Source organism: Pseudophryne corroboree, chromosome 8 (genome assembly GCF_028390025.1).
Source record: "Pseudophryne corroboree isolate aPseCor3 chromosome 8, aPseCor3.hap2, whole genome shotgun sequence".
Classification (NCBI taxonomy): Eukaryota; Metazoa; Chordata; class Amphibia; order Anura; family Myobatrachidae; genus Pseudophryne; species Pseudophryne corroboree.
Window position 1 is genome coordinate 3,167,381 of NC_086451.1, and position 25,331 is coordinate 3,192,711.

At 48.6% G+C, this 25,331-nt stretch overlaps 1 protein-coding gene across 4 annotated transcripts in view; it reads right to left on the reverse strand.

Moving 5' to 3' along the window:
• Positions 1-327: 327 nt before the first annotated feature.
• The window catches only part of GDI1 (GDP dissociation inhibitor 1), a 147,558-nt gene continuing 122,554 nt past the window's right edge, over positions 328-25,331 (reverse strand). For all 4 annotated transcript variants that reach the window (XM_063935823.1, XM_063935825.1, XM_063935824.1 and 1 more), the window contains 2 exons: positions 18,645-18,699; positions 328-3,354 (listed from right to left, as the gene is read on the reverse strand). In XM_063935823.1, coding sequence (XP_063791893.1) covers positions 3,202-3,354; positions 18,645-18,699 — 208 coding nt within the window. In that variant the 3' untranslated portion in view covers positions 328-3,201. The remainder of the gene's footprint in view (positions 3,355-18,644; positions 18,700-25,331) is intronic.

The following is a 25,331-nucleotide window of genomic DNA, read 5'->3' on the forward strand; positions in this document are numbered from 1 at the left end:
CTGATTGGCTGACGCGCTGCTGTTTGGGTGACGGGCTGCTGATTGTCTGACGCGCTGCTGTTTGGGTGACGCGCTACTGTTTGGGTGACGCGCTGATGATTGGCTGACGCGCTGATGATTGGCTGACGTGCTGATGATTGGCTGACGCGCTGATGATTGGCTGACGCACTGCTGATTGGGTGACGCACTGCTGATTGGCACTAGAAGTGGATGTACCGACGTAAAATGACATGTTGTTTCTTACTTTCATGATATACTCAGTATTATGTACAAACTTCAAATGTGTGGTTTACAGTAGTCACTTTTAACACAAAACAGGACAAAACGTTTCCACAACATTTTTACTTGATATTGTTTTTGCCAAACACAGTAAATCAATAATATCTACTAGTATGATCATTATAAGGGTCAGACAATGCAAAGAAGCTGATAAATAGATTGAGGCAAAAAATAAAAGGTGCAAAGAGAAATAACACAGACTTCAAAATGGAATGAGCTGGATCTAGAAGAAGCCCACCACATGAGAGGGGATCCATAATCGATGTGGTAACCATCACATCAGCCGAGGTCCATTCCCTACCATGATCACACCAGAGAATACAGTCTTACTCTACACTGATCACAATAGTTGAAAGAACAAGATCCCACTGTAGAGTGAATGGCATATGGAACTAGATCCATACTCTACATGGAACCCCTGTGTGCAAGATCCATATGGGACTAGATCCATACTCTACATGGAACCCCTGTGTGCAAGATCCATATGGGACTAGATCCATACTCTACATGGAACCCCTGTGTGCAAGATCCATATGGGACTAGATCCATACTCTACGTCTCCCAACTTTTTCTCACAAAGTTTTCCTTAGGTTTTCCAAAGACACTTATTTTGATATTATTATTATTATTATTATTATTATTATTTTTACAGTAAACAGGTATTTTTAGTTAAAATGAACTGGTGTTGTGTATGACCCAGGTTGAGAAACCCGGCTCTATGGTAACAATGAGAGACAGGTCCGTAATCTATGATGAACAACACGTATGGCACTAGGCACCAGAGAAGACAATATGTATATACTGTATATTTATATAGGACTCTAAAAGAGAACAAACCCATATACTATATAGTGACCACCTCTGGATGACCTGCAGTGGGATTAGAACTCCAAGAGGCACATCTCCTACATATATTTTATCTTAGATAAGTACTGAGCTGAATTTTATGTATGTGGAATGTAAACTAAACAAAGAAACGTCTCGTTACTGGAATGGACCATTTCTCTGCATAACCCCTGCTTTTTAAACACAGAAAATAAACCACACAGCCTTCTATCAAGTACTTTAGTGTTATCCTTACCCTAGTGTAGGATGTCTAGTACAGTGTTCTAAGTCATGACTGATGAACTCAAGGTGGCCATTTTCTGGGCTGGACCATCAGTTATGGAGCTCAAAGTGAAGTCACTGAGGTAAAATGGAGGCAGCCATTTTGTTTGCTTAATGTTCATGAGAATGCAGCCTATCAATTTACTAGGAACCAGGTACATAATGAAGTCACATTCTCATGAAAATGGTCAAGATTTCAACAAATTGGCTTCTTCAAAACTACGACCTTGTTTGATAAACTTACAGGAATATTCACCCCATAGAACAACTACTGTGTGCAATGCATCTCGCATCCTGTGGGAGTAGAGTCAAGACACGGGTTACTAGGAACATAAAAGGCTGGGTTTATCCTGGTGTATTTTCCCATAACTCCCATATACTGGCTTATGACTGGTTTTCTAATAAGTTAAATAAATTAGGTTAGGGAGAGAATAACTTTAACGTAACTTTTTAAGCCACTTCTTAGAGAAACACTTGAGATGGAGGCAACAAAGCAATGCAGGAGCAGAGGAGATGAATTCTTGAGTCTCTAAAGTAATTAGGCAAGGTCTGAATAAGTGGAAAAATTTGATATAAAACACTTTGCATCTGTGTAAATACATTGGGTCCATGTGTGAAATATGGGTAGCTAGCTAACCTCTACAAGCCTAAATGAGATGCCACTTCTTGGAAAAGCTATAACATGATACCCAGGACACTGTATGACCATGGCTAATCAGCTAAGGGATGGACCTTTCTTTGGAGGAGCTCTAGGTACTGAACACAGCCTCTATAAAGCTTACGCTAGGACTTTTGCTAAAGGCACATGATTAGTATGCCCACCTTTACATGGTAAAGTGCTCGCTGGCAGTAGGACCTGAAGATGAACATGTCAATAGTAGATCTTTAGAACATGAAGTCTTGCTTTAGACACATGGAGTTCCCTTGCAGCATACTTTCCAAAGGACAATCTTAGCTTCGCCACTTGAATACTTAAAATCAAGATGGCTGTTTTCCTAATGAGTAAACAAATTAGTGGGAACAGGGTCCTATACCTTTGCCGTCTACAGAGAAAACTGCATGTCACAGGAGTATCCTGGTTTCTGGGTTCAACGTTCTGGAGTGTAGCACAAGTGACTTCTCTGAAGTTGGGCGTATGACCTCTATGACCAGCTGGCCATAGGACCAGCTTATGTCTGTGAGATAGCCTGTTATAAAGCTTTAAAGCCAAAGACCTCCAGATGACATGGAACCAACGAGCTATGGAACCTTTACAGCTAACTGGTTGTAGGAGCTCTTCATTACAATGTCATGCAACTTCAGCCACTGCCCAATTTCCACATAATATTAGCCAGTAGGTAATATGATTACTATGACATTATGTATAAATCAAAATGAAGCCCACAGACATTACGCCCATGGCCGTGTCCATCACTGTAAGACTCCTCTAGGCAGTAGTAGGTGAAAGAAATGCTAATACGTGTTGCTGCTCGGTGTGAGACAAGGAATGCCCGGGCAAGCTGTACTAACAATGTAAACTTTTTACCAACAAATATTTGGCTGTTTTCACAGCGGAGATACTTTGAGATCTGGGCCCCGCAACGCTCTAGGTTGAAACTCCACCACAGTGTTAGCCCAAGGCTTAAAAAGTTAATCTGGAGTCACGAGGAGCAAAGGGAGAATGGAAGCTATTTGTTCCCACAACCTACACAACCTCCATTCCGATCTTTACACTGATACAGGATTCTACACATGCTACACTTTCCTTCCAAAAAATCCTAGATGTTTTTCAGTTTCACCTAAACGTTAGCCCACCCCCCAAATCCGACACCCTGTTCACTGGTCTTCTTCTCCATAAACGTCATTCTGCTTCCGCTTCATGTTCTCGAAATCAAAGTCTGTTCCAGTCATTCTTTTGTAGATATCCTTTATGTCGTTGCATGTGGTCTCAAAGTGTGTGGTGGCATCGTAGGCGCGTGAGCAGAACACCTGAGACACAGAGAAGAAGAACATTTCCATAGCTGTCCATAAAGGTTTCTCATTTCACTATACCACTATACCAGAAGGATTGTAAGGGGGAGACTTAATTCTGTGCAATGGCCACCAAGCGCCTTCCGGAAATCCCAGGAAGAAGCGCTCATAGAGGTGCACAGGATATGAGTGATATCGGACTACTGTAATACACAACCATCACAGCGACAGATCCCAGATGTGCTAGCTAGAATGTAAATCCGGATTCTACTGCTGGTGATCGGAATCTGAGTCATCTGTGTCCGTGGATGCTGTCCCGTTCAGCCGTGACATACTACTTGGTATGGTAACGTGACAATCCGCCCCTGTATGCTGCAAATTCATGAGACTGCATGTAACAGCCTCTCCTGTCCAGTGCTCATACATAAACCGTGGTCATCATTAACACCAGGACTTGCACCAGATATGCACGTTTTTCATGACGTGTAATCCTAGGCGTGTCGGTGACGTTACTAGGCCGCAGTGAATGAGACAATATAACCTAGGCGTGTCGGTGACGTTACTAGGCCGCAGTGAATGAGACAATATAACCTAGGCGTGTCGGTGACGTTACTAGGCCGCAGTGAATGAGACAATATAACCTAGGCGTGTCGGTGACGTTACTAGGCCGCAGTGAATGAGACAATATAACCTAGGCGTGTCGGTGACGTTACTAGGCCGCAGTGAATGAAACAATATAACCTAGGCGTGTCGGTGACGTTACTAGGCCGCAGTGAATGAGGCAATATAACCTAGGCGTGTCGGTGACGTTACTAGGCCGCAGTGAATGAGGCAATATAACCTAGGCGTGTCGGTGACGTTACTAGGCCGCAGTGAATGAGACAATATAACCTAGGCGTGTCGGTGACGTTACTAGGCCGCAGTGAATGAGGCAATATAACCTAGGCGTGTCGGTGACGTTACTAGGCCGCAGTGCATGAGGCAATATAACCTAGGCGTGTCGTGACGTTACTAGGCCGCAGTGAATTAGACAATATAACCTAGGCGTGTCGGTGACGTTACTAGGCCGCAGTGAATGAAGCAATATAACCTAGGCGTGTCGGTGACGTTACTAGGCCGCAGTGAATGAGGCAATATAACCTAGGCGTGTCGTGACGTTACTAGGCCGCAGTGAATGAGACAATATAACCTAGGCGTGTCGGTGACGTTACTAGGCCGCAGTGAATGAGACAATATAACCTAGGCGTGTCGGTGACGTTACTAGGCCGCAGTGAATGAGACAATATAACCTAGGCGTGTCGGTGACGTTACTAGGCAGCAGTGAATGAGACAATATAACCTAGGCGTGTCGGTGACGTTACTAGGCCGCAGTGAATGAGACAATATAACCTAGGCGTGTCGGTGACGTTACTAGGCCGCAATGAACGAGACAATATAACCTAGGCGTGTCGGTGACGTTACTAGGCCGCAGTGAATGAGGCAATATAACCTAGGCGTGTCGGTGACGTTACTAGGCAGCAGTGAATGAGACAATATAACCTAGGCGTGTCGGTGACGTTACTAGGCCGCAGTGAATGAGACAATATAACCTAGGCGTGTCGGTGACGTTACTAGGCCGCAGTGAATGAGACAATATAACCTAGGCGTGTCGGTGACGTTACTAGGCAGCAGTGAATGAGACAATATAACCTAGGCGTGTCGGTGACGTTACTAGGCAGCAGTGAATGAGACAATATAACCTAGGCGTGTCGGTGACGTTACTAGGCCGCAGTGAATGAGACAATATAACCTAGGCGTGTCGGTGACGTTACTAGGCAGCAGTGAATGAGACAATATAACCTAGGCGTGTCGGTGACGTTACTAGGCCGCAGTGAATGAGACAATATAACCTAGGCGTGTCGGTGACGTTACTAGGCCGCAGTGAATGAGGCAATATAACCTAGGCGTGTCGGTGACGTTACTAGGCCGCAGTGAATGAGGCAATATAACCTAGGCGTGTCGGTGACGTTACTAGGCCGCAGTGAATGAGGCAATATAACCTAGGCGTGTCGGTGACGTTACTAGGCCGCAGTGAATGAGGCAATATAACCTAGGCGTGTCGGTGACGTTACTAGGCCGCAGTGAATGAGGCAATATAACCTAGGCGTGTCGGTGACGTTACTAGGCCGCAGTGAATGAGACAATATAACCTAGGCGTGTCGGTGACGTTACTAGGCCGCAGTGAATGAGACGATATAACCTAGGCGTGACGGTGACGTTACTAGGCCGCAGTGAATGAGACGATATAACCTAGGCGTGTCGGTGACGTTACTAGGCCGCAGTGAATGAGACAATATAACCTAGGCGTGACGGTGACGTTACTAGGCCGCAGTGAATGAGACGATATAACCTAGGCGTGTCGGTGACGTTACTAGGCCGCAGTGAATGAGACGATATAACCTAGGCGTGTCGGTGACGTTACTAGGCCGCAGTGAATGAGACGATATAACCTAGGCGTGTCGGTGACGTTACTAGGCCGCAGTGAATGAGACAATATAACCTAGGCGTGTCGGTGACGTTACTAGGCCGCAGTGAATGAGACAATATAACCTAGGCGTGTCGGTGACGTTACTAGGCCGCAGTGAATGAGACAATATAACCTAGGCGTGTCGGTGACGTTACTAGGCCGCAGTGAATGAGACAATATAACCTAGGCGTGTCGGTGACGTTACTAGGCCGCAGTGAATGAGACAATATAACCTAGGCGTGTCAGTGACGTTACTAGGCCGCAGTGAATGAGACGATATAACCTAGGCGTGTCGGTGACGTTACTAGGCCGCAGTGAATGAGACAATATAACCTAGGCGTGTCGTGACGTTACTAGGCCGCAGTGAATGAGACGATATAACCTAGGCGTGTCGGTGACGTTACTAGGCCGCAGTGAATGAGACGATATAACCTAGGCGTGTCGGTGACGTTACTAGGCCGCAGTGAATGAGGCAATATAACCTAGGCGTGTCGGTGACGTTACTAGGCCGCAGTGAATGAGGCAATATAACCTAGGCGTGTCGGTGACGTTACTAGGCCGCAGTGAATGAGGCAATATAACCTAGGCGTGTCGGTGACGTTACTAGGCCGCAGTGAATGAGACAATATAACCTAGGCGTGTCGGTGACGTTACTAGGCCGCAGTGAATGAGACAATATAACCTAGGCGTGTCGGTGACGTTACTAGGCCGCAGTGAATGAGACGATATAACCTAGGCGTGTCGGTGACGTTACTAGGCCGCAGTGAATGAGACGATATAACCTAGGCGTGTCAGTGACGTTACTAGGCCGCAGTGAATGAGACGATATAACCTAGGCGTGACGGTGACGTTACTAGGCCGCAGTGAATGAGACAATATAACCTAGGCGTGTCGGTGACGTTACTAGGCCGCAGTGAATGAGACAATATAACCTAGGCGTGTCGGTGACGTTACTAGGCCGCAGTGAATGAGACGATATAACCTAGGCGTGTCAGTGACGTTACTAGGCCGCAGTGAATGAGACGATATAACCTAGGCGTGTCGGTGACGTTACTAGGCCGCAGTGAATGAGACGATATAACCTAGGCGTGTCGGTGACGTTACTAGGCCGCAGTGAATGAGACGATATAACCTAGGCGTGACGGTGACGTTACTAGGCCGCAGTGAATGAGACGATATAACCTAGGCGTGTCGGTGACGTTACTAGGCCGCAGTGAATGAGACAATATAACCTAGGCGTGACGGTGACGTTACTAGGCCGCAGTGAATGAGACGATATAACCTAGGCGTGTCGGTGACATTACTAGGCCGCAGTGAATGAGACGATATAACCTAGGCGTGTCGGTGACGTTACTAGGCCGCAGTGAATGAGACGATATAACCTAGGCGTGTCGGTGACGTTACTAGGCCGCAGTGAATGAGACAATATAACCTAGGCGTGTCGGTGACGTTACTAGGCCGCAGTGAATGAGACAATATAACCTAGGCGTGTCGGTGACGTTACTAGGCCGCAGTGAATGAGACAATGTAACCTAGGCGTGTCGGTGACGTTACTAGGCCGCAGTGAATGAGACAATATAACCTAGGCGTGTCGGTGACGTTACTAGGCCGCAGTGAATGAGACGATATAACCTAGGCGTGTCGGTGACGTTACTAGGCCGCAGTGAATGAGACAATATAACCTAGGCGTGTCAGTGACGTTACTAGGCCGCAGTGAATGAGACGATATAACCTAGGCGTGTCGGTGACGTTACTAGGCCGCAGTGAATGAGACAATATAACCTAGGCGTGTCGTGACGTTACTAGGCCGCAGTGAATGAGACGATATAACCTAGGCGTGTCGGTGACGTTACTAGGCCGCAGTGAATGAGACGATATAACCTAGGCGTGTCGGTGACGTTACTAGGCCGCAGTGAATGAGACGATATAACCTAGGCGTGTCGGTGACGTTACTAGGCCGCAGTGAATGAGACGATATAACCTAGGCGTGTCGGTGACGTTACTAGGCCGCAGTAAATGAGACAATATAACCTAGGCGTGTCGGTGACGTTACTAGGCCGCAGTGAATGAGACAATATAACCTAGGCGTGTCGGTGACGTTACTAGGCCGCAGTGAATGAGACAATATAACCTAGGCGTGTCGTGACGTTACTAGGCCGCAGTGAATGAGACAATATAACCTAGGCGTGTCGGTGACGTTACTAGGCCGCAGTGAATGAGACGATATAACCTAGGCGTGTCGGTGACGTTACTAGGCCGCAGTGAATGAGACGATATAACCTAGGCGTGTAGGTGACGTTACTAGGCCGCAGTGAATGAGACAATATAACCTAGGCGTGTCGGTGACGTTACTAGGCCGCAGTGAATGAGACGATATAACCTAGGCGTGTCGGTGACGTTACTAGGCCGCAGTGAATGAGACAATATAACCTAGGCGTGTCGGTGACGTTACTAGGCCGCAGTGAATGAGACAATATAACCTAGGCGTGTCGGTGACGTTACTAGGCCGCAGTGAATGAGAAGATATAACCTAGGCGTGTCGGTGACGTTACTAGGCCGCAGTGAATGAGACAATATAACCTAGGCGTGTCGGTGACGTTACTAGGCCGCAGTGAATGAGGCGATATAACCTAGGCGTGTCGGTGACGTTACTAGGCCGCAGTGAATGAAACAATATAACCTAGGCGTGTCGGTGACGTTACTAGGCCGCAGTGAATGAGATAATATAACCTAGGCGTGTCGGTGACGTTACTAGGCCGCAGTGAATGAGATAATATAACCTAGGCGTGTCAGTGACGTTACTAGGCCGCAGTGAATAAGACAATATAACCTAGGCGTGTCGGTGACGTTACTAGGCCGCAGTGAATGAGACGATATAACCTAGGCGTGTCGGTGACGTTACTAGGCCGCAGTGAATGAGACGATATAACCTAGGCGTGTCGGTGACGTTACTAGGCCGCAGTGAATGAAACAATATAACCTAGGCGTGTCAGTGACGTTACTAGGCCGCAGTGAATGAGACAATATAACCTAGGCGTGTCGGTGACGTTACTAGGCCGCAGTGAATGAAACAATATAACCTAGGCGTGTCGGTGACGTTACTAGGCCGCAGTGAATGAGATAATATAACCTAGGCGTGTCGGTGACGTTACTAGGCTGCAGTGAATGAGACGATATAACCTAGGCGTGTCGGTGACGTTACTAGGCCGCAGTGAATGAAACAATATAACCTAGGCGTGTCGGTGACGTTACAAGGCCGCAGTGAATGAGATAATATAACCTAGGCGTGTCGGTGACGTTACTAGGCCGCAGTGAATGAGACAATATAACCTAGGCGTGTCAGTGACGTTACTAGGCCGCAGTGAATGAGATAATATAACCTAGGCGTGTCGGTGACGTTACTAGGCCGCAGTGAATGAGACAATATAACCTAGGCGTGTCGGTGACGTTACTAGGCCGCAGTGAATGAGATAATATAACCTAGGCGTGTCGGTGACGTTACTAGGCCGCAGTGAATGAGACAATATAACCTAGGCGTGTCGGTGACGTTACTAGGCCGCAGTGAATGAGATAATATAACCTAGGCGTGTCAGTGACGTTACTAGGCCGCAGTGAATGAGATAATATAACCTAGGCGTGTCGGTGACGTTACTAGGCCGCAGTGAATGAGATAATATAACCTAGGCGTGTCGGTGACGTTACTAGGCCGCAGTGAATGAGATAATATAACCTAGGCGTGTCGGTGACGTTACTAGGCCGCAGTGAATGAGACAATATAACCTAGGCGTGTCGGTGACGTTACTAGGCCGCAGTGAATGAGACAATATAACCTAGGCGTGTCAGTGACGTTACTAGGCCGAAGTGAATGAGACAATATAACCTAGGCGTGTCGGTGACGTTACTAGGCCGCAGTGAATGAGACAATATAACCTAGGCGTGTCAGTGACGTTACTAGGCCGCAGTGAATGAGACGATATAACCTAGGCGTGTCGGTGACGTTACTAGGCCGCAGTGAATGAGGCAATATAACCTAGGCGTGCCGGTGACGTTACTAGGCCGCAGTGAATAAGACGATATAACCTAGGCGTGTCGGTGACGTTACTAGGCCGCAGTGAATGAGACAATATAACCTAGGCGTGTCGGTGACGTTACTAGGCCGCAGTGAATGAGACGATATAACCTAGGCGTGTCGGTGACGTTACTAGGCCGCAGTGAATGAGGCAATATAACCTAGGCGTGTCGGTGACGTTACTAGGCCGCAGTGAATGAGACGATATAACCTAGGCGTGTCAGTGACGTTACTAGGCCGCAGTGAATGAAACAATATAACCTAGGCGTGTCGGTGACGTTACAAGGCCGCAGTGAATGAGATAATATAACCTAGGCGTGTCGGTGACGTTACTAGGCCGCAGTGAATGAGACAATATAACCTAGGCGTGTCAGTGACGTTACTAGGCCGCAGTGAATGAGATAATATAACCTAGGCGTGTCGGTGACGTTACTAGGCCGCAGTGAATGAGACAATATAACCTAGGCGTGTCGGTGACGTTACTAGGCCGCAGTGAATAAGACAATATAACCTAGGCGTGTCGGTGACGTTACTAGGCCACAGTGAATAAGACAATATAACCTAGGCGTGTCAGTGACGTTACTAGGCCACAGTGAATAAGACAATATAACCTAGGCGTGTCGGTGACGTTACTAGGCCGCAGTGAATAAGACAATATAACCTAGGCGTGTCAGTGACGTTACTAGGCCACAGTGAATAAGACAATATAACCTAGGCGTGTCGGTGACGTTACTAGGCCGCAGTGAATGAGACGATATAACCTAGGCGTGTCAGTGACGTTACTAGGCCGTAGTGAATGAGACGATATAACCTAGGCGTGTCGGTGACGTTACTAGGCCGCAGTGAATGAGACGATATAACCTAGGCGTGTCGGTGACGTTACTAGGCCGCAGTGAATGAGACGATATAACCTAGGCGTGTCAGTGACGTTACTAGGCCGCAGTGAATGAGACAATATAACCTAGGCGTGTCGGTGACGTTACTAGGCCGCAGTGAATGAGACGATATAACCTAGGCGTGTCGGTGACTTTACTAGGCCGCAGTGAATGAGACGATATAACCTAGGCGTGTCGGTGACGTTACTAGGCCGCAGTGAATGAGACAATATAACCTAGGCGTGTCGGTGACGTTACTAGGCCGCAGTGAATGAGACAATATAACCTAGGCGTGTCGGTGACGTTACTAGGCCGCAGTGAATGAGACAATATAACCTAGGCGTGTCGGTGACGTTACTAGGCCGCAGTGAATGAGACAATATAACCTAGGCGTGTCGGTGACGTTACTAGGCCGCAGTGAATGAGAAGATATAACCTAGGCGTGTCGGTGACGTTACTAGGCCGCAGTGAATGAGAAGATATAACCTAGGCGTGTCGGTGACGTTACTAGGCCGCAGTGAATGAGACGATATAACCTAGGCGTGTCGGTGACGTTACTAGGCCGCAGTGAATGAGACAATATAACCTAGGCGTGTCGGTGACGTTACTAGGCCGCAGTGAATGAGACGATATAACCTAGGCGTGTCGGTGACGTTACTAGGCCGCAGTGAATGAGACGATATAACCTAGGCGTGTCGGTGACGTTACTAGGCCGCAGTGAATGAGACGATATAACCTAGGCGTGTCGGTGACGTTACTAGGCCGCAGTGAATGAGACGATATAACCTAGGCGTGTCGGTGACGTTACTAGGCCGCAGTGAATGAGACAATATAACCTAGGCGTGTCGTGACGTTACTAGGCCGCAGTGAATGAGACAATATAACCTAGGCGTGTCGGTGACGTTACTAGGCCGCAGTGAATGAGACAATATAACCTAGGCGTGTCGGTGACGTTACTAGGCCGCAGTGAATGAGACGATATAACCTAGGCGTGTCGGTGACGTTACTAGGCCGCAGTGAATAAGACAATATAACCTAGGCGTGTCAGTGACGTTACTAGGCCGCAGTGAATGAGACAATATAACCTAGGCGTGTCGGTGACGTTACTAGGCCGCAGTGAATGAGACGATATAACCTAGGCGTGTCGGTGACGTTACTAGGCCGCAGTGAATGAGACGATATAACCTAGGCGTGTCGGTGACGTTACTAGGCTGCAGTGAATGAGACAATATAACTTAGGCGTGTCGGTGACGTTACTAGGCCGCAGTGAATGAGACGATATAACCTAGGCGTGTCAGTGACGTTACTAGGCCGCAGTGAATGAAACAATATAACCTAGGCGTGTCGGTGACGTTACAAGGCCGCAGTGAATGAGATAATATAACCTAGGCGTGTCGGTGACGTTACTAGGCCGCAGTGAATGAGACGATATAACCTAGGCGTGTCGGTGACGTTACTAGGCCGCAGTGAATGAGACGATATAACCTAGGCGTGTCGGTGACGTTACTAGGCCGCAGTGAATGAGACGATATAACCTAGGCGTGTCGGTGACGTTACTAGGCCGCAGTGAATGAGACGATATAACCTAGGCGTGTCGGTGACGTTACTAGGCTGCAGTGAATGAGACAATATAACTTAGGCGTGTCGGTGACGTTACTAGGCCGCAGTGAATGAGACGATATAACCTAGGCGTGTCGGTGACGTTACTAGGCCGCAGTGAATAAGACAATATAACCTAGGCGTGTCAGTGACGTTACTAGGCCGCAGTGAATGAGACAATATAACCTAGGCGTGTCGGTGACGTTACTAGGCCGCAGTGAATGAGACGATATAACCTAGGCGTGTCGGTGACGTTACTAGGCCGCAGTGAATGAGACGATATAACCTAGGCGTGTCGGTGACGTTACTAGGCTGCAGTGAATGAGACAATATAACTTAGGCGTGTCGGTGACGTTACTAGGCCGCAGTGAATGAGACGATATAACCTAGGCGTGTCAGTGACGTTACTAGGCCGCAGTGAATGAGACAATATAACCTAGGCGTGTCGGTGACGTTACAAGGCCGCAGTGAATGAGATAATATAACCTAGGCGTGTCGGTGACGTTACTAGGCCGCAGTGAATGAGACGATATAACCTAGGCGTGTCGGTGACGTTACTAGGCCGCAGTGAATGAGACAATATAACCTAGGCGTGTCGGTGACGTTACTAGGCCGCAGTGAATGAGACGATATAACCTAGGCGTGTCGGTGACGTTACTAGGCCGCAGAGAATGAGACGATATAACCTAGGCGTGTCGGTGACGTTACTAGGCTGCAGTGAATGAGACAATATAACTTAGGCGTGTCGGTGACGTTACTAGGCCGCAGTGAATGAGACGATATAACCTAGGCGTGTCGGTGACGTTACTAGGCCGCAGTGAATGAGACGATATAACCTAGGCGTGTCGGTGACGTTACTAGGCCGCAGTGAATGAGACAATATAACTTAGGCGTGTCGGTGACGTTACTAGGCCGCAGTGAATGAGACGATATAACCTAGGCGTGTCAGTGACGTTACTAGGCCGCAGTGAATGAAACAATATAACCTAGGCGTGTCGGTGACGTTACAAGGCCGCAGTGAATGAGATAATATAACCTAGGCGTGTCGGTGACGTTACTAGGCCGCAGTGAATGAGACGATATAACCTAGGCGTGTCGGTGACGTTACTAGGCCGCAGTGAATGAGACAATATAACCTAGGCGTGTCGGTGACGTTACTAGGCCGCAGTGAATGAGACAATATAACCTAGGCGTGTCGGTGACGTTACTAGGCCGCAGTGAATGAGACAATATAACCTAGGCGTGTCGGTGACGTTACTAGGCCGCAGTGAATGAGACGATATAACCTAGGCGTGTCGGTGACGTTACTAGGCCGCAGTGAATGAGACAATATAACCTAGGCGTGTCGGTGACGTTACTAGGCTGCAGTGAATGAGACGATATAACCTAGGCGTGTCGGTGACGTTACTAGGCCGCAGTGAATGAGACGATATAACCTAGGCGTGTCGGTGACGTTACTAGGCCGCAGTGAATGAGACGATATAACCTAGGCGTGTCGGTGACGTTACTAGGCCGCAGTGAATGAGACAATATAACCTAGGCGTGTCGGTGACGTTACTAGGCCGCAGTGAATGAGACAATATAACCTAGGCGTGTCGGTGACGTTACTAGGCCGCAGTGAATGAAATAATATAACCTAGGCGTGTCGGTGACGTTACTAGGCCGCAGTGAATGAGATAATATAACCTAGGCGTGTCGGTGACGTTACTAGGCCGCAGTGAATGAGACCATATAACCTAGGCGTGTCGGTGACGTTACTAGGCCGCAGTGAATGAGACCATATAACCTAGGCGTGTCGGTGACGTTACTAGGCCGCAGTGAATGAGACCATATAACCTAGGCGTGTCGGTGACGTTACTAGGCCGCAGTGAATGAGACGATATAACCTAGGCGTGTCGGTGACGTTACTAGGCCGCAGTGAATGAGGCAATATAACCTAGGCGTGTCGGTGACGTTACTAGGCCGCAGTGAATGAGACGATATAACCTAGGCGTGTCAGTGACGTTACTAGGCCGCAGTGAATGAAACAATATAACCTAGGCGTGTCGGTGACGTTACAAGGCCGCAGTGAATGAGATAATATAACCTAGGCGTGTCGGTGACGTTACTAGGCCGCAGTGAATGAGACAATATAACCTAGGCGTGTCAGTGACGTTACTAGGCCGCAGTGAATGAGATAATATAACCTAGGCGTGTCGGTGACGTTACTAGGCCGCAGTGAATGAGACAATATAACCTAGGCGTGTCGGTGACGTTACTAGGCCGCAGTGAATAAGACAATATAACCTAGGCGTGTCGGTGACGTTACTAGGCCACAGTGAATAAGACAATATAACCTAGGCGTGTCAGTGACGTTACTAGGCCACAGTGAATAAGACAATATAACCTAGGCGTGTCGGTGACGTTACTAGGCCGCAGTGAATAAGACAATATAACCTAGGCGTGTCAGTGACGTTACTAGGCCACAGTGAATAAGACAATATAACCTAGGCGTGTCGGTGACGTTACTAGGCCGCAGTGAATGAGACGATATAACCTAGGCGTGTCAGTGACGTTACTAGGCCGTAGTGAATGAGACGATATAACCTAGGCGTGTCGGTGACGTTACTAGGCCGCAGTGAATGAGACGATATAACCTAGGCGTGTCGGTGACGTTACTAGGCCGCAGTGAATGAGACGATATAACCTAGGCGTGTCAGTGACGTTACTAGGCCGCAGTGAATGAGACAATATAACCTAGGCGTGTCGGTGACGTTACTAGGCCGCAGTGAATGAGACGATATAACCTAGGCGTGTCGGTGACTTTACTAGGCCGCAGTGAATGAGACGATATAACCTAGGCGTGTCGGTGACGTTACTAGGCCGCAGTGAATGAGACAATATAACCTAGGCGTGTCGGTGACGTTACTAGGCCGCAGTGAATGAGACAATATAACCTAGGCGTGTCGGTGACGTTACTAGGCCGCAGTGAATGAGACAATATAACCTAGGCGTGTCGGTGACGTTACTAGGCCGCAGTGAATGAGACAATATAACCTAGGCGTGTCGGTGACGTTACTAGGCCGCAGTGAATGAGAAGATATAACCTAGGCGTGTCGGTGACGTTACTAGGCCGCAGTGAATGAGAAGATATAACCTAGGCGTGTCGGTGACGTTACTAGGCCGCAGTGAATGAGACGATATAACCTAGGCGTGTCGGTGACGTTACTAGGCCGCAGTGAATGAGACAATATAACCTAGGCGTGTCGGTGACGTTACTAGGCCGCAGTGAATGAGACGATATAACCTAGGCGTGTCGGTGACGTTACTAGGCCGCAGTGAATGAGACGATATAACCTAGGCGTGTCGGTGACGTTACTAGGCCGCAGTGAATGAGACGATATAACCTAGGCGTGTCGGTGACGTTACTAGGCCGCAGTGAATGAGACGATATAACCTAGGCGTGTCGGTGACGTTACTAGGCCGCAGTGAATGAGACAATATAACCTAGGCGTGTCGTGACGTTACTAGGCCGCAGTGAATGAGACAATATAACCTAGGCGTGTCGGTGACGTTACTAGGCCGCAGTGAATGAGACAATATAACCTAGGCGTGTCGGTGACGTTACTAGGCCGCAGTGAATGAGACGATATAACCTAGGCGTGTCGGTGACGTTACTAGGCCGCAGTGAATAAGACAATATAACCTAGGCGTGTCAGTGACGTTACTAGGCCGCAGTGAATGAGACAATATAACCTAGGCGTGTCGGTGACGTTACTAGGCCGCAGTGAATGAGACGATATAACCTAGGCGTGTCGGTGACGTTACTAGGCCGCAGTGAATGAGACGATATAACCTAGGCGTGTCGGTGACGTTACTAGGCTGCAGTGAATGAGACAATATAACTTAGGCGTGTCGGTGACGTTACTAGGCCGCAGTGAATGAGACGATATAACCTAGGCGTGTCAGTGACGTTACTAGGCCGCAGTGAATGAAACAATATAACCTAGGCGTGTCGGTGACGTTACAAGGCCGCAGTGAATGAGATAATATAACCTAGGCGTGTCGGTGACGTTACTAGGCCGCAGTGAATGAGACGATATAACCTAGGCGTGTCGGTGACGTTACTAGGCCGCAGTGAATGAGACGATATAACCTAGGCGTGTCGGTGACGTTACTAGGCCGCAGTGAATGAGACGATATAACCTAGGCGTGTCGGTGACGTTACTAGGCCGCAGTGAATGAGACGATATAACCTAGGCGTGTCGGTGACGTTACTAGGCTGCAGTGAATGAGACAATATAACTTAGGCGTGTCGGTGACGTTACTAGGCCGCAGTGAATGAGACGATATAACCTAGGCGTGTCGGTGACGTTACTAGGCCGCAGTGAATAAGACAATATAACCTAGGCGTGTCAGTGACGTTACTAGGCCGCAGTGAATGAGACAATATAACCTAGGCGTGTCGGTGACGTTACTAGGCCGCAGTGAATGAGACGATATAACCTAGGCGTGTCGGTGACGTTACTAGGCCGCAGTGAATGAGACGATATAACCTAGGCGTGTCGGTGACGTTACTAGGCTGCAGTGAATGAGACAATATAACTTAGGCGTGTCGGTGACGTTACTAGGCCGCAGTGAATGAGACGATATAACCTAGGCGTGTCAGTGACGTTACTAGGCCGCAGTGAATGAGACAATATAACCTAGGCGTGTCGGTGACGTTACAAGGCCGCAGTGAATGAGATAATATAACCTAGGCGTGTCGGTGACGTTACTAGGCCGCAGTGAATGAGACGATATAACCTAGGCGTGTCGGTGACGTTACTAGGCCGCAGTGAATGAGACAATATAACCTAGGCGTGTCGGTGACGTTACTAGGCCGCAGTGAATGAGACGATATAACCTAGGCGTGTCGGTGACGTTACTAGGCCGCAGAGAATGAGACGATATAACCTAGGCGTGTCGGTGACGTTACTAGGCTGCAGTGAATGAGACAATATAACTTAGGCGTGTCGGTGACGTTACTAGGCCGCAGTGAATGAGACGATATAACCTAGGCGTGTCGGTGACGTTACTAGGCCGCAGTGAATGAGACGATATAACCTAGGCGTGTCGGTGACGTTACTAGGCCGCAGTGAATGAGACAATATAACTTAGGCGTGTCGGTGACGTTACTAGGCCGCAGTGAATGAGACGATATAACCTAGGCGTGTCAGTGACGTTACTAGGCCGCAGTGAATGAAACAATATAACCTAGGCGTGTCGGTGACGTTACAAGGCCGCAGTGAATGAGATAATATAACCTAGGCGTGTCGGTGACGTTACTAGGCCGCAGTGAATGAGACGATATAACCTAGGCGTGTCGGTGACGTTACTAGGCCGCAGTGAATGAGACAATATAACCTAGGCGTGTCGGTGACGTTACTAGGCCGCAGTGAATGAGACAATATAACCTAGGCGTGTCGGTGACGTTACTAGGCCGCAGTGAATGAGACAATATAACCTAGGCGTGTCGGTGACGTTACTAGGCCGCAGTGAATGAGACGATATAACCTAGGCGTGTCGGTGACGTTACTAGGCCGCAGTGAATGAGACAATATAACCTAGGCGTGTCGGTGACGTTACTAGGCTGCAGTGAATGAGACGATATAACCTAGGCGTGTCGGTGACGTTACTAGGCCGCAGTGAATGAGACGATATAACCTAGGCGTGTCGGTGACGTTACTAGGCCGCAGTGAATGAGACGATATAACCTAGGCGTGTCGGTGACGTTACTAGGCCGCAGTGAATGAGACAATATAACCTAGGCGTGTCGGTGACGTTACTAGGCCGCAGTGAATGAGACAATATAACCTAGGCGTGTCGGTGACGTTACTAGGCCGCAGTGAATGAAATAATATAACCTAGGCGTGTCGGTGACGTTACTAGGCCGCAGTGAATGAGATAATATAACCTAGGCGTGTCGGTGACGTTACTAGGCCGCAGTGAATGAGACCATATAACCTAGGCGTGTCGGTGACGTTACTAGGCCGCAGTGAATGAGACCATATAACCTAGGCGTGTCGGTGACGTTACTAGGCCGCAGTGAATGAGACCATATAACCTAGGCGTGTCGGTGACGTTACTAGGCCGCAGTGAATGAGACGATATAACTTGGGCGCAGTCTGCTAATAACCACGAGGCTCAGAATCAGGCCTGCGAGGTTCCAGTGAACTCCATAGATAATAATTTCCTTTACTCATCTCTCTAGATCATATATCTTACGGCCTCTCAGTACCTGGCTTTCCGTGCCGTCTTCCGTGGCTTCGTACAGGTCGCTGATTGCGACAAATCTGTAAAGAGAAAATGGTCACCATTGTTAAATCTCTAACCAGAGAAGATAGTACTTTTATACTCACACTATACCTGCATGCTGACACAATAACCATTTACTTGGTAAGCAATGGAACACTACTGCAAAAATGTAACATGGCCAGAGACCAAGCCCACAAGGTTAAAACGGCGGTCACGGCACTGAGGCGCCGGCGCAGTTCTGACTCGAACGCACCGCTGCAATAAACTGCAGCGTGCGATGGGGTCAGAATGACCCCCTTAGTGGAGGAAGTGATGGTAATTATCCTGATCTAGGAGAAGGGCCCATTCATCATTAATCGCATATTCAGTGTCATCCGGGTGTAATATCAGCGCAAAAGGCAATCACATCAGCGGGACGTATCATCGGGCACCTGCAGGGACAGAAGCGCTGAAAGCCGGTCCTGCGATATACTCAGCGAGCTGCCGGTGCTCCTGCCCAGTTACAGTGGGCTACTGACATCTTCAAATTGACATCGCTGTGGGACCAGTCTCTGGTATATAGGTAAACCTGGCAGCATTGTATCCCCCACAGAAACCTGGGGGGCTGCCGGCAGCAACGGAGAGCGTGCACTAGGCATCGGAGATATTTGCTGCGGTCCCACCTACATACATACAGGCGATACTTAATAATATATTTTCACGGATTAAGCTGCTAAATGGGCCCTAAGACTGTGCTTAGCCAAACTGGTGTGGGTCACATATATATGACAGGAGAGGAAATGTAAGATGTATTTATATTGATCGGTATACTAGTCATAGAGGTTGAGGGCAGGGCTATATATATATATATATATATATATATATATAAAATAAGATTTTAATCCAACCGGTAATTATTTTTCTCCTAGTCCGTAGAGGATGCTGGGGACTCCATAAGGACCATGGGGTATAGACGGGCTCCGCAGGAGACATGGGCACTCAAGACTTTAGGATAGAATGGGTGTGCACTGGCTCCACCCTCTATGCCCCTCCTCCAGACCTCAGTTAGAGAAACTGTGCCCAGAGGAGACGGACAGTACGAGGAAAGGATTTTTGTTAATCTAAGGGCAAGATTCATACCAGCCCACACCATCCACACCGTATAACATGGAACATACGCCACCAGTTAACAGGATGAACAAAACAGTATCAGCCAACGACTGATCTTAACTGTAACATAACCCTTATGTAAGCAACAACTATATACAAGTCTTGCAGAAATATGTCCGCACTGGGACGGACGCCCAGCATCCTCTACGGACTAGGAGAAAAAGATTTACCGGTAGGTTTAAAATCTTATTTTCTCTTACGTCCTAGAGGATGCTGGGGACTCCGTAAGTACCATGGGGATTATACCAAAGCTCCAAACCGGGCGGGAGAGTGCGGATGACGCCCCAGCACCGATTGAGCAAACATGAGGTCCTCATCAGCCAGGGTATCAAACTTGTAGAATTTTGCAAAAGTGTTTGAACCCGACCAAGTAGTCGCTCGGCAAAGCTGTAAAGCCGAGACGCCTCGGGCAGCCGCCCAAGAAGAGCCAACTTTCCTCGTGGAATGGGCCTTTACCTAATTTGGTACCGGCAATCCAGCCGTAGAATGAGCCTGCTGAATCGTGTTACAGATCCAGCGTGCAATAGTCTGCTTAGAAGCAGGAGCGCCAACCTTGTTGGCCGCATACAGGACAAACAGTGTCTCTGTTTTCCTAACCCGAGCCGTTCTGGCTACGTAAATTTGTAAGGCCCAGACTACATCAAGGGATTTGGAATCCTCCAAGTCTCCCGTAGCCACAGGCACCACAATAGGTTGGTTCATATGAAACGATGACACCACCTTAGGTAAAAATTGAGGACGAGTCCTCAACTCTGCTCTATCCACATGGAAAATGAGATAGGGGCTCTTATGAGACAAGGCCGCCAATTCGGACACCCGCCTTGCAGATGCCAAGGCCAACAACATGACCACCTTCCAAGTGAGAAACTTTAATTCAACCGTTTGAAGAGGCTCAAACCAGTGAGATTTTTGGAACTGTAACACCACGTTAAGGTCCCATGGTGCCACTGGGGGCACAAAAGGGGGCTGGATGTGCAGCACTCCCTTTACAAAAGTCTGGACTTCTGGGAGAGAAGCCAATTCGTTCTGAAAGAATATAGATAGGGCCGAAATCTGTACCTTAATGGAGCCTAACTTTAGGCCCATATCCACTCCTGTCAGTAGAAAGTGGAGAAAACGGCCCAAATGGAAATCTTCCGTAGGAGCATTCTTGGCTGCACACCAAGAAACTTACTTCCTCCAGATACGGTGATAATGTTTCGCCGTCACCTCCTTCCTAGCCTTTATCAGAGTAGGGATGACTTCTTCCGGAATACCCTTCCCAGCTAGGATTCGGTGTTCAACCGCCATGCCGTCAAACGTAACCGTGGTAAGTCTTGGAACATGCAGGGCCCCTGCTGTAACAGGTCCTCCCTGAGAGGAAGAGGCCATGGATCTTCTGTGAGCAGTTCCTGAAGATCTGAATACCAGGCCCTTCGAGGCCAATCTGGAACAATGAGTATTGTCTGCACTCTTTTTGTCTTATGTTTCTCAATATTTTTGAGATGAGAGGAAGAGGAGGAAACACATAGACCGACTGAAACACCCATGGTGTCACCAGGGCGTCCACCGCTACTGCCTGAGGGTCCCTTGACCTGGCACAATACCTCCGAAGCTTCTTGTTGTGGCGTGACGCCATCATGTCTATTTGAGGAAGTCCCCAAAGACTTGTTATTTCTGCAAAAACTTCTTGATGAAGTCCCCACCTCCTGGATGGAGATCGTGTCTGCTGAGGAAGTCTGCTTCCCAGTTGTCCACTCCCTGAATGAATACTGCTGAGAGAACGCTTACGTGATTTTCTGCCCAGCGCAAAATCCTGGTTGCTTCCGCCATTGCCACTCTGCTCCTTGTCCCGCCTTGGCGGTTTACATGAGCCACGGCTGTGACGTTGTCTGATTGAATCAGAACCGGTAGGTCGCGAAGAATATTCTCCGCTTGTCGTAGGCCGTTGTATATGGCCCTTAATTTTAGTATGTTGATGTGTAGACAAGCCTCCTGGCTTGACCACAGTCCCTGAAAATTCCTTCCTTGTGTGACTGCTCCTCATCCTCGGAGGCTCGCGTCCGTGGCCACCAGAACCCAGTCCTGAATGCCGAACTTGCGACCCTCTAGAAGGTGAGCACTCTGCAGCCACCACAGGAAAGAACCCTGGCCTTGGGGGACAGGGTTATTTTCTGATGAATTTGAAGGTGGTACCCGGACCACTTGTCCAGAAGGTCCCACTTAAAAGTCCTCGCATGAAACCTGCCGAAGGGGATGGCCTCGTAGGTCGCCACCATTTTCCCCAGTACTCGAGTGCATTGATGGACTGACACTTTTTGGTTTTAGCAGGTCTCTGACCATGTTCTGGAGTTCCTGGGCTTTTTCCATTGGGAGAAAAACCCTCTTCTGTTCCGTGTCCAGAATCATGCCTAAGAAAGATAGTCGAGTCGTTGGAATCAACTGTGACTTTGGTAGATTTAGAATCCAACCATGCTGCTGCAGCACTCTCAGGGAGAGCGACACGCTCTTCTGCAACTGTTCCTTTGATCTCGCTTTTATCAGGAGATCGTCCAAGTATGGGATAATTGTGACTCCTTGTCTGCGCAGGAGCACCATCATTTCCGCCATTACTTTGGTGAATATCTGAAACTGGTAATGACAGTTCTGTACAGCGAATCTCAGATATGCCTGATGAGGAGGATATATGGGTACGTGACACCATAAAATCCCCCCCTTCCAGGCTGGAGATCACTGCCCTGAGCGATTCCATCTTGAACTTGAACCTTCTTAAGTACAAGTTCAGGGATTTTAAATTTAGAATGGGTCTGACCGAGCCATCCGGTTTCGGGACCACAAATAAGGTTGAATAGTACCCTTTTCCCTGATGTATTAGTGGAACCTTGATAATCACTTGCTGTTGACACAGCATTTGAATTGCAGCTAAAACTATCTCCCTCTCTGGGGGAGAAGCTGGTAAAGCCGAATTGAAGAATCGGCGAGGAGGTACGTCTTCGAATTCCAGCTTGTAGCCTTGGGATACTATTTCCATCGCCCAAGAATCCACGTCCGACTGACCCCAGACGTGGCTGAAGAGCCGAAGACGTGCCCCCACCGGTGCGGACTCCCTCAGTGGAGCCCCAGCATCATGCGGTGGATTTAGTAGAAGCCGGGGAGGACTTCTGCTCCTGGGAACTAGCCGTAGCAGGCATTCTTTTCCCTCTACCCTTACCTCTAGCGAGGAAGGAAGAGCCCCGGCCCCTTCTGGACTTATGCGACCGAAAAGACTGCATCTGATACTGCGGTGTTTTCTTTTGCTGTGGGGGAACATAAGGCAAAAAAGTAGATTTACCCGCGGTAGCTGTGGATACCAGGTCCGCGAGACCTTCCCCAAATAAATCCTCACCCATGTAAGGTAAAACTTCCATATGCCTCTTTGAGTTGGCATCACCCGTCCATTGGCGGGTCCACAGTGCTCGCCTAGCCGAGATCGCCATGGCGTTGGCCCTTGAACCTAGTATCTCGACGTCTCTCTGAGCGTCTCTCATATATAAGACTGCGTCTTTAATGTGACCTAAGGTCAATAAAATGGTATCCCTATCAAGGGTATCAATGTCAGCTGACAAGGTATCTGTCCAAGCTGCTACCGCGCTACAGACCCAAGCCGATGCTATTGCCGGTCTGAGCAAAGCACCCGTATGTGTATTAGCGACTGTAGCGCCACCTTCTTGGATAAGCTCGTTAAAGCCTTGTCCACCCTGGGCGAGGATTCCCACCGTACCCTGTCCTGTGCAGGGAAAGGACACGCCATAAGAGTTTCCCAAGCCTTTTCAAATAACGCGTTCAGCTCATGAGATGGGGGAAAGGTTACCTCAGGTTTCTTTTCCTTAAACATGTGCACCCTCGTGTCAGGGACAGAGGGGTCATCTGTGATATGCAAAACATATTTTATTGCAATGATCATACAATGAATACTTTTGGCCACCCTTGGGTGTAACCTTGCCTTACCGTAGTCGACACTGGAGTCAGAATCCGTGTCGGTATCAGTGTCTGCTACTTGGGACAGGGGACGTTTTTGAGACCCTGAAGGGCCCTGTGACACCGTCAAAGCCATGGATTGACTCCCAGCTTTTTCCATGGACTCTGCTTTGTCCATTCTCTGATGTAATAAAGCCACATTTGCATTTAAAACATTCCACATGTCCAACCAATCAGGTGTCGGCGTTGCCGACGGAGACACCACAATCATCTGCTCCACCTCCTCCTTAGATGAGCCTTCCGCTTCAGACATGCCGACACACACGTACCGACACCCCCACACACTCGGGGATATATCTATATGGAGACAGACCCCCAATAAGGCCCTTTGGAGAGACAGAGAGAGAGTGTGCCAGCACACACCCAGCGCCCCCGGACACTGGAATAAATCCCAGTAGTACAGCGCTTTTATAGTTATATATATATATATATATATATATATGTAAATACACTTCACTGCGCCAATTACATGTGCCCCCCCCCCCCCCTTTTTTTTGCCCTCTGTAACCGTGTTCAGCAGGGGAGAGTCCGGGGAGCCAGCTTCTGCAGTGTGCTGTGGAGAAAATGGCACTGGTTAGTGCTGGAAGGATCAAGCCCCGCTCCCTCACCGGCGGGCTTCGGTCCCGCTCAAATTATTTATACTGCCGGGGGTTTATTAATATACTGCCTCCGCAGTATCTAATGTATATGCCAGTGTCCCTAGAGGTTAATAATGCTGCCCAGGGCGCCCCCCCTGCGCCCTGCACCCATACAGTGCCTGTTGTGTGTGTAGTGTGTGGGAGCAATGGCGCGCAGCGTTACCTCAGAGAAGAGCTGAAGTCTTCTGCCGCCTTTGAAGTCTTCTTTCTTCTCATACTCACCCGGCTTCTATCTTCCGGCTCTGTGAGGAGGACGGCGGAGCAGCTCCGGAACGAACGGCGAGGGTGAAACCTGCGTTCCGACCCTCTGGAGCTAATGGTGTCCAGTAGCCTAAGAAGCAGAGCCTATCATTTAAGTAGGTCTGCTTCTCTCTCCTCAGTCCCACGATGCAAGGAGCCTGTTGCCAGCACTGCTCCCTGATAATAAAAAACCTAACAAAGTCTTTATCAGAGAAACTCAGGAGAGCTCCCTGTAATGCACCCAGTCTCCTCTGGGCACAAGATCTAACAGAGGTCTGGAGGAGGGGCATAGAGGGAGGAGCCAGTGCACACCCATCTAAAGTTTTTTATAGTGCCCATATCTCCTGTGGAGCCCGTCTATACCCCATGGTCCTTACAGAGTCCCCAGCATCCTCTAGGACGTAAGAGAAATATATATATATATATATATATATATATATATATATATATATATAAATACCCTTTTGTGGCTGGCACTCGAAAAACCTCCAAGAGTTAACTGGCTCTGGTGCCCTCCAATGAGGTTTGAACCTCCATGTATATATCAGATATAAAAGGCGGCACTCAGAGACTTGACTTGTGCAAAACAAACTTTTAGTGCAAAAACTGCAGGTTACAGCATCAACGTTTCGGGCACGTAGCCCCTT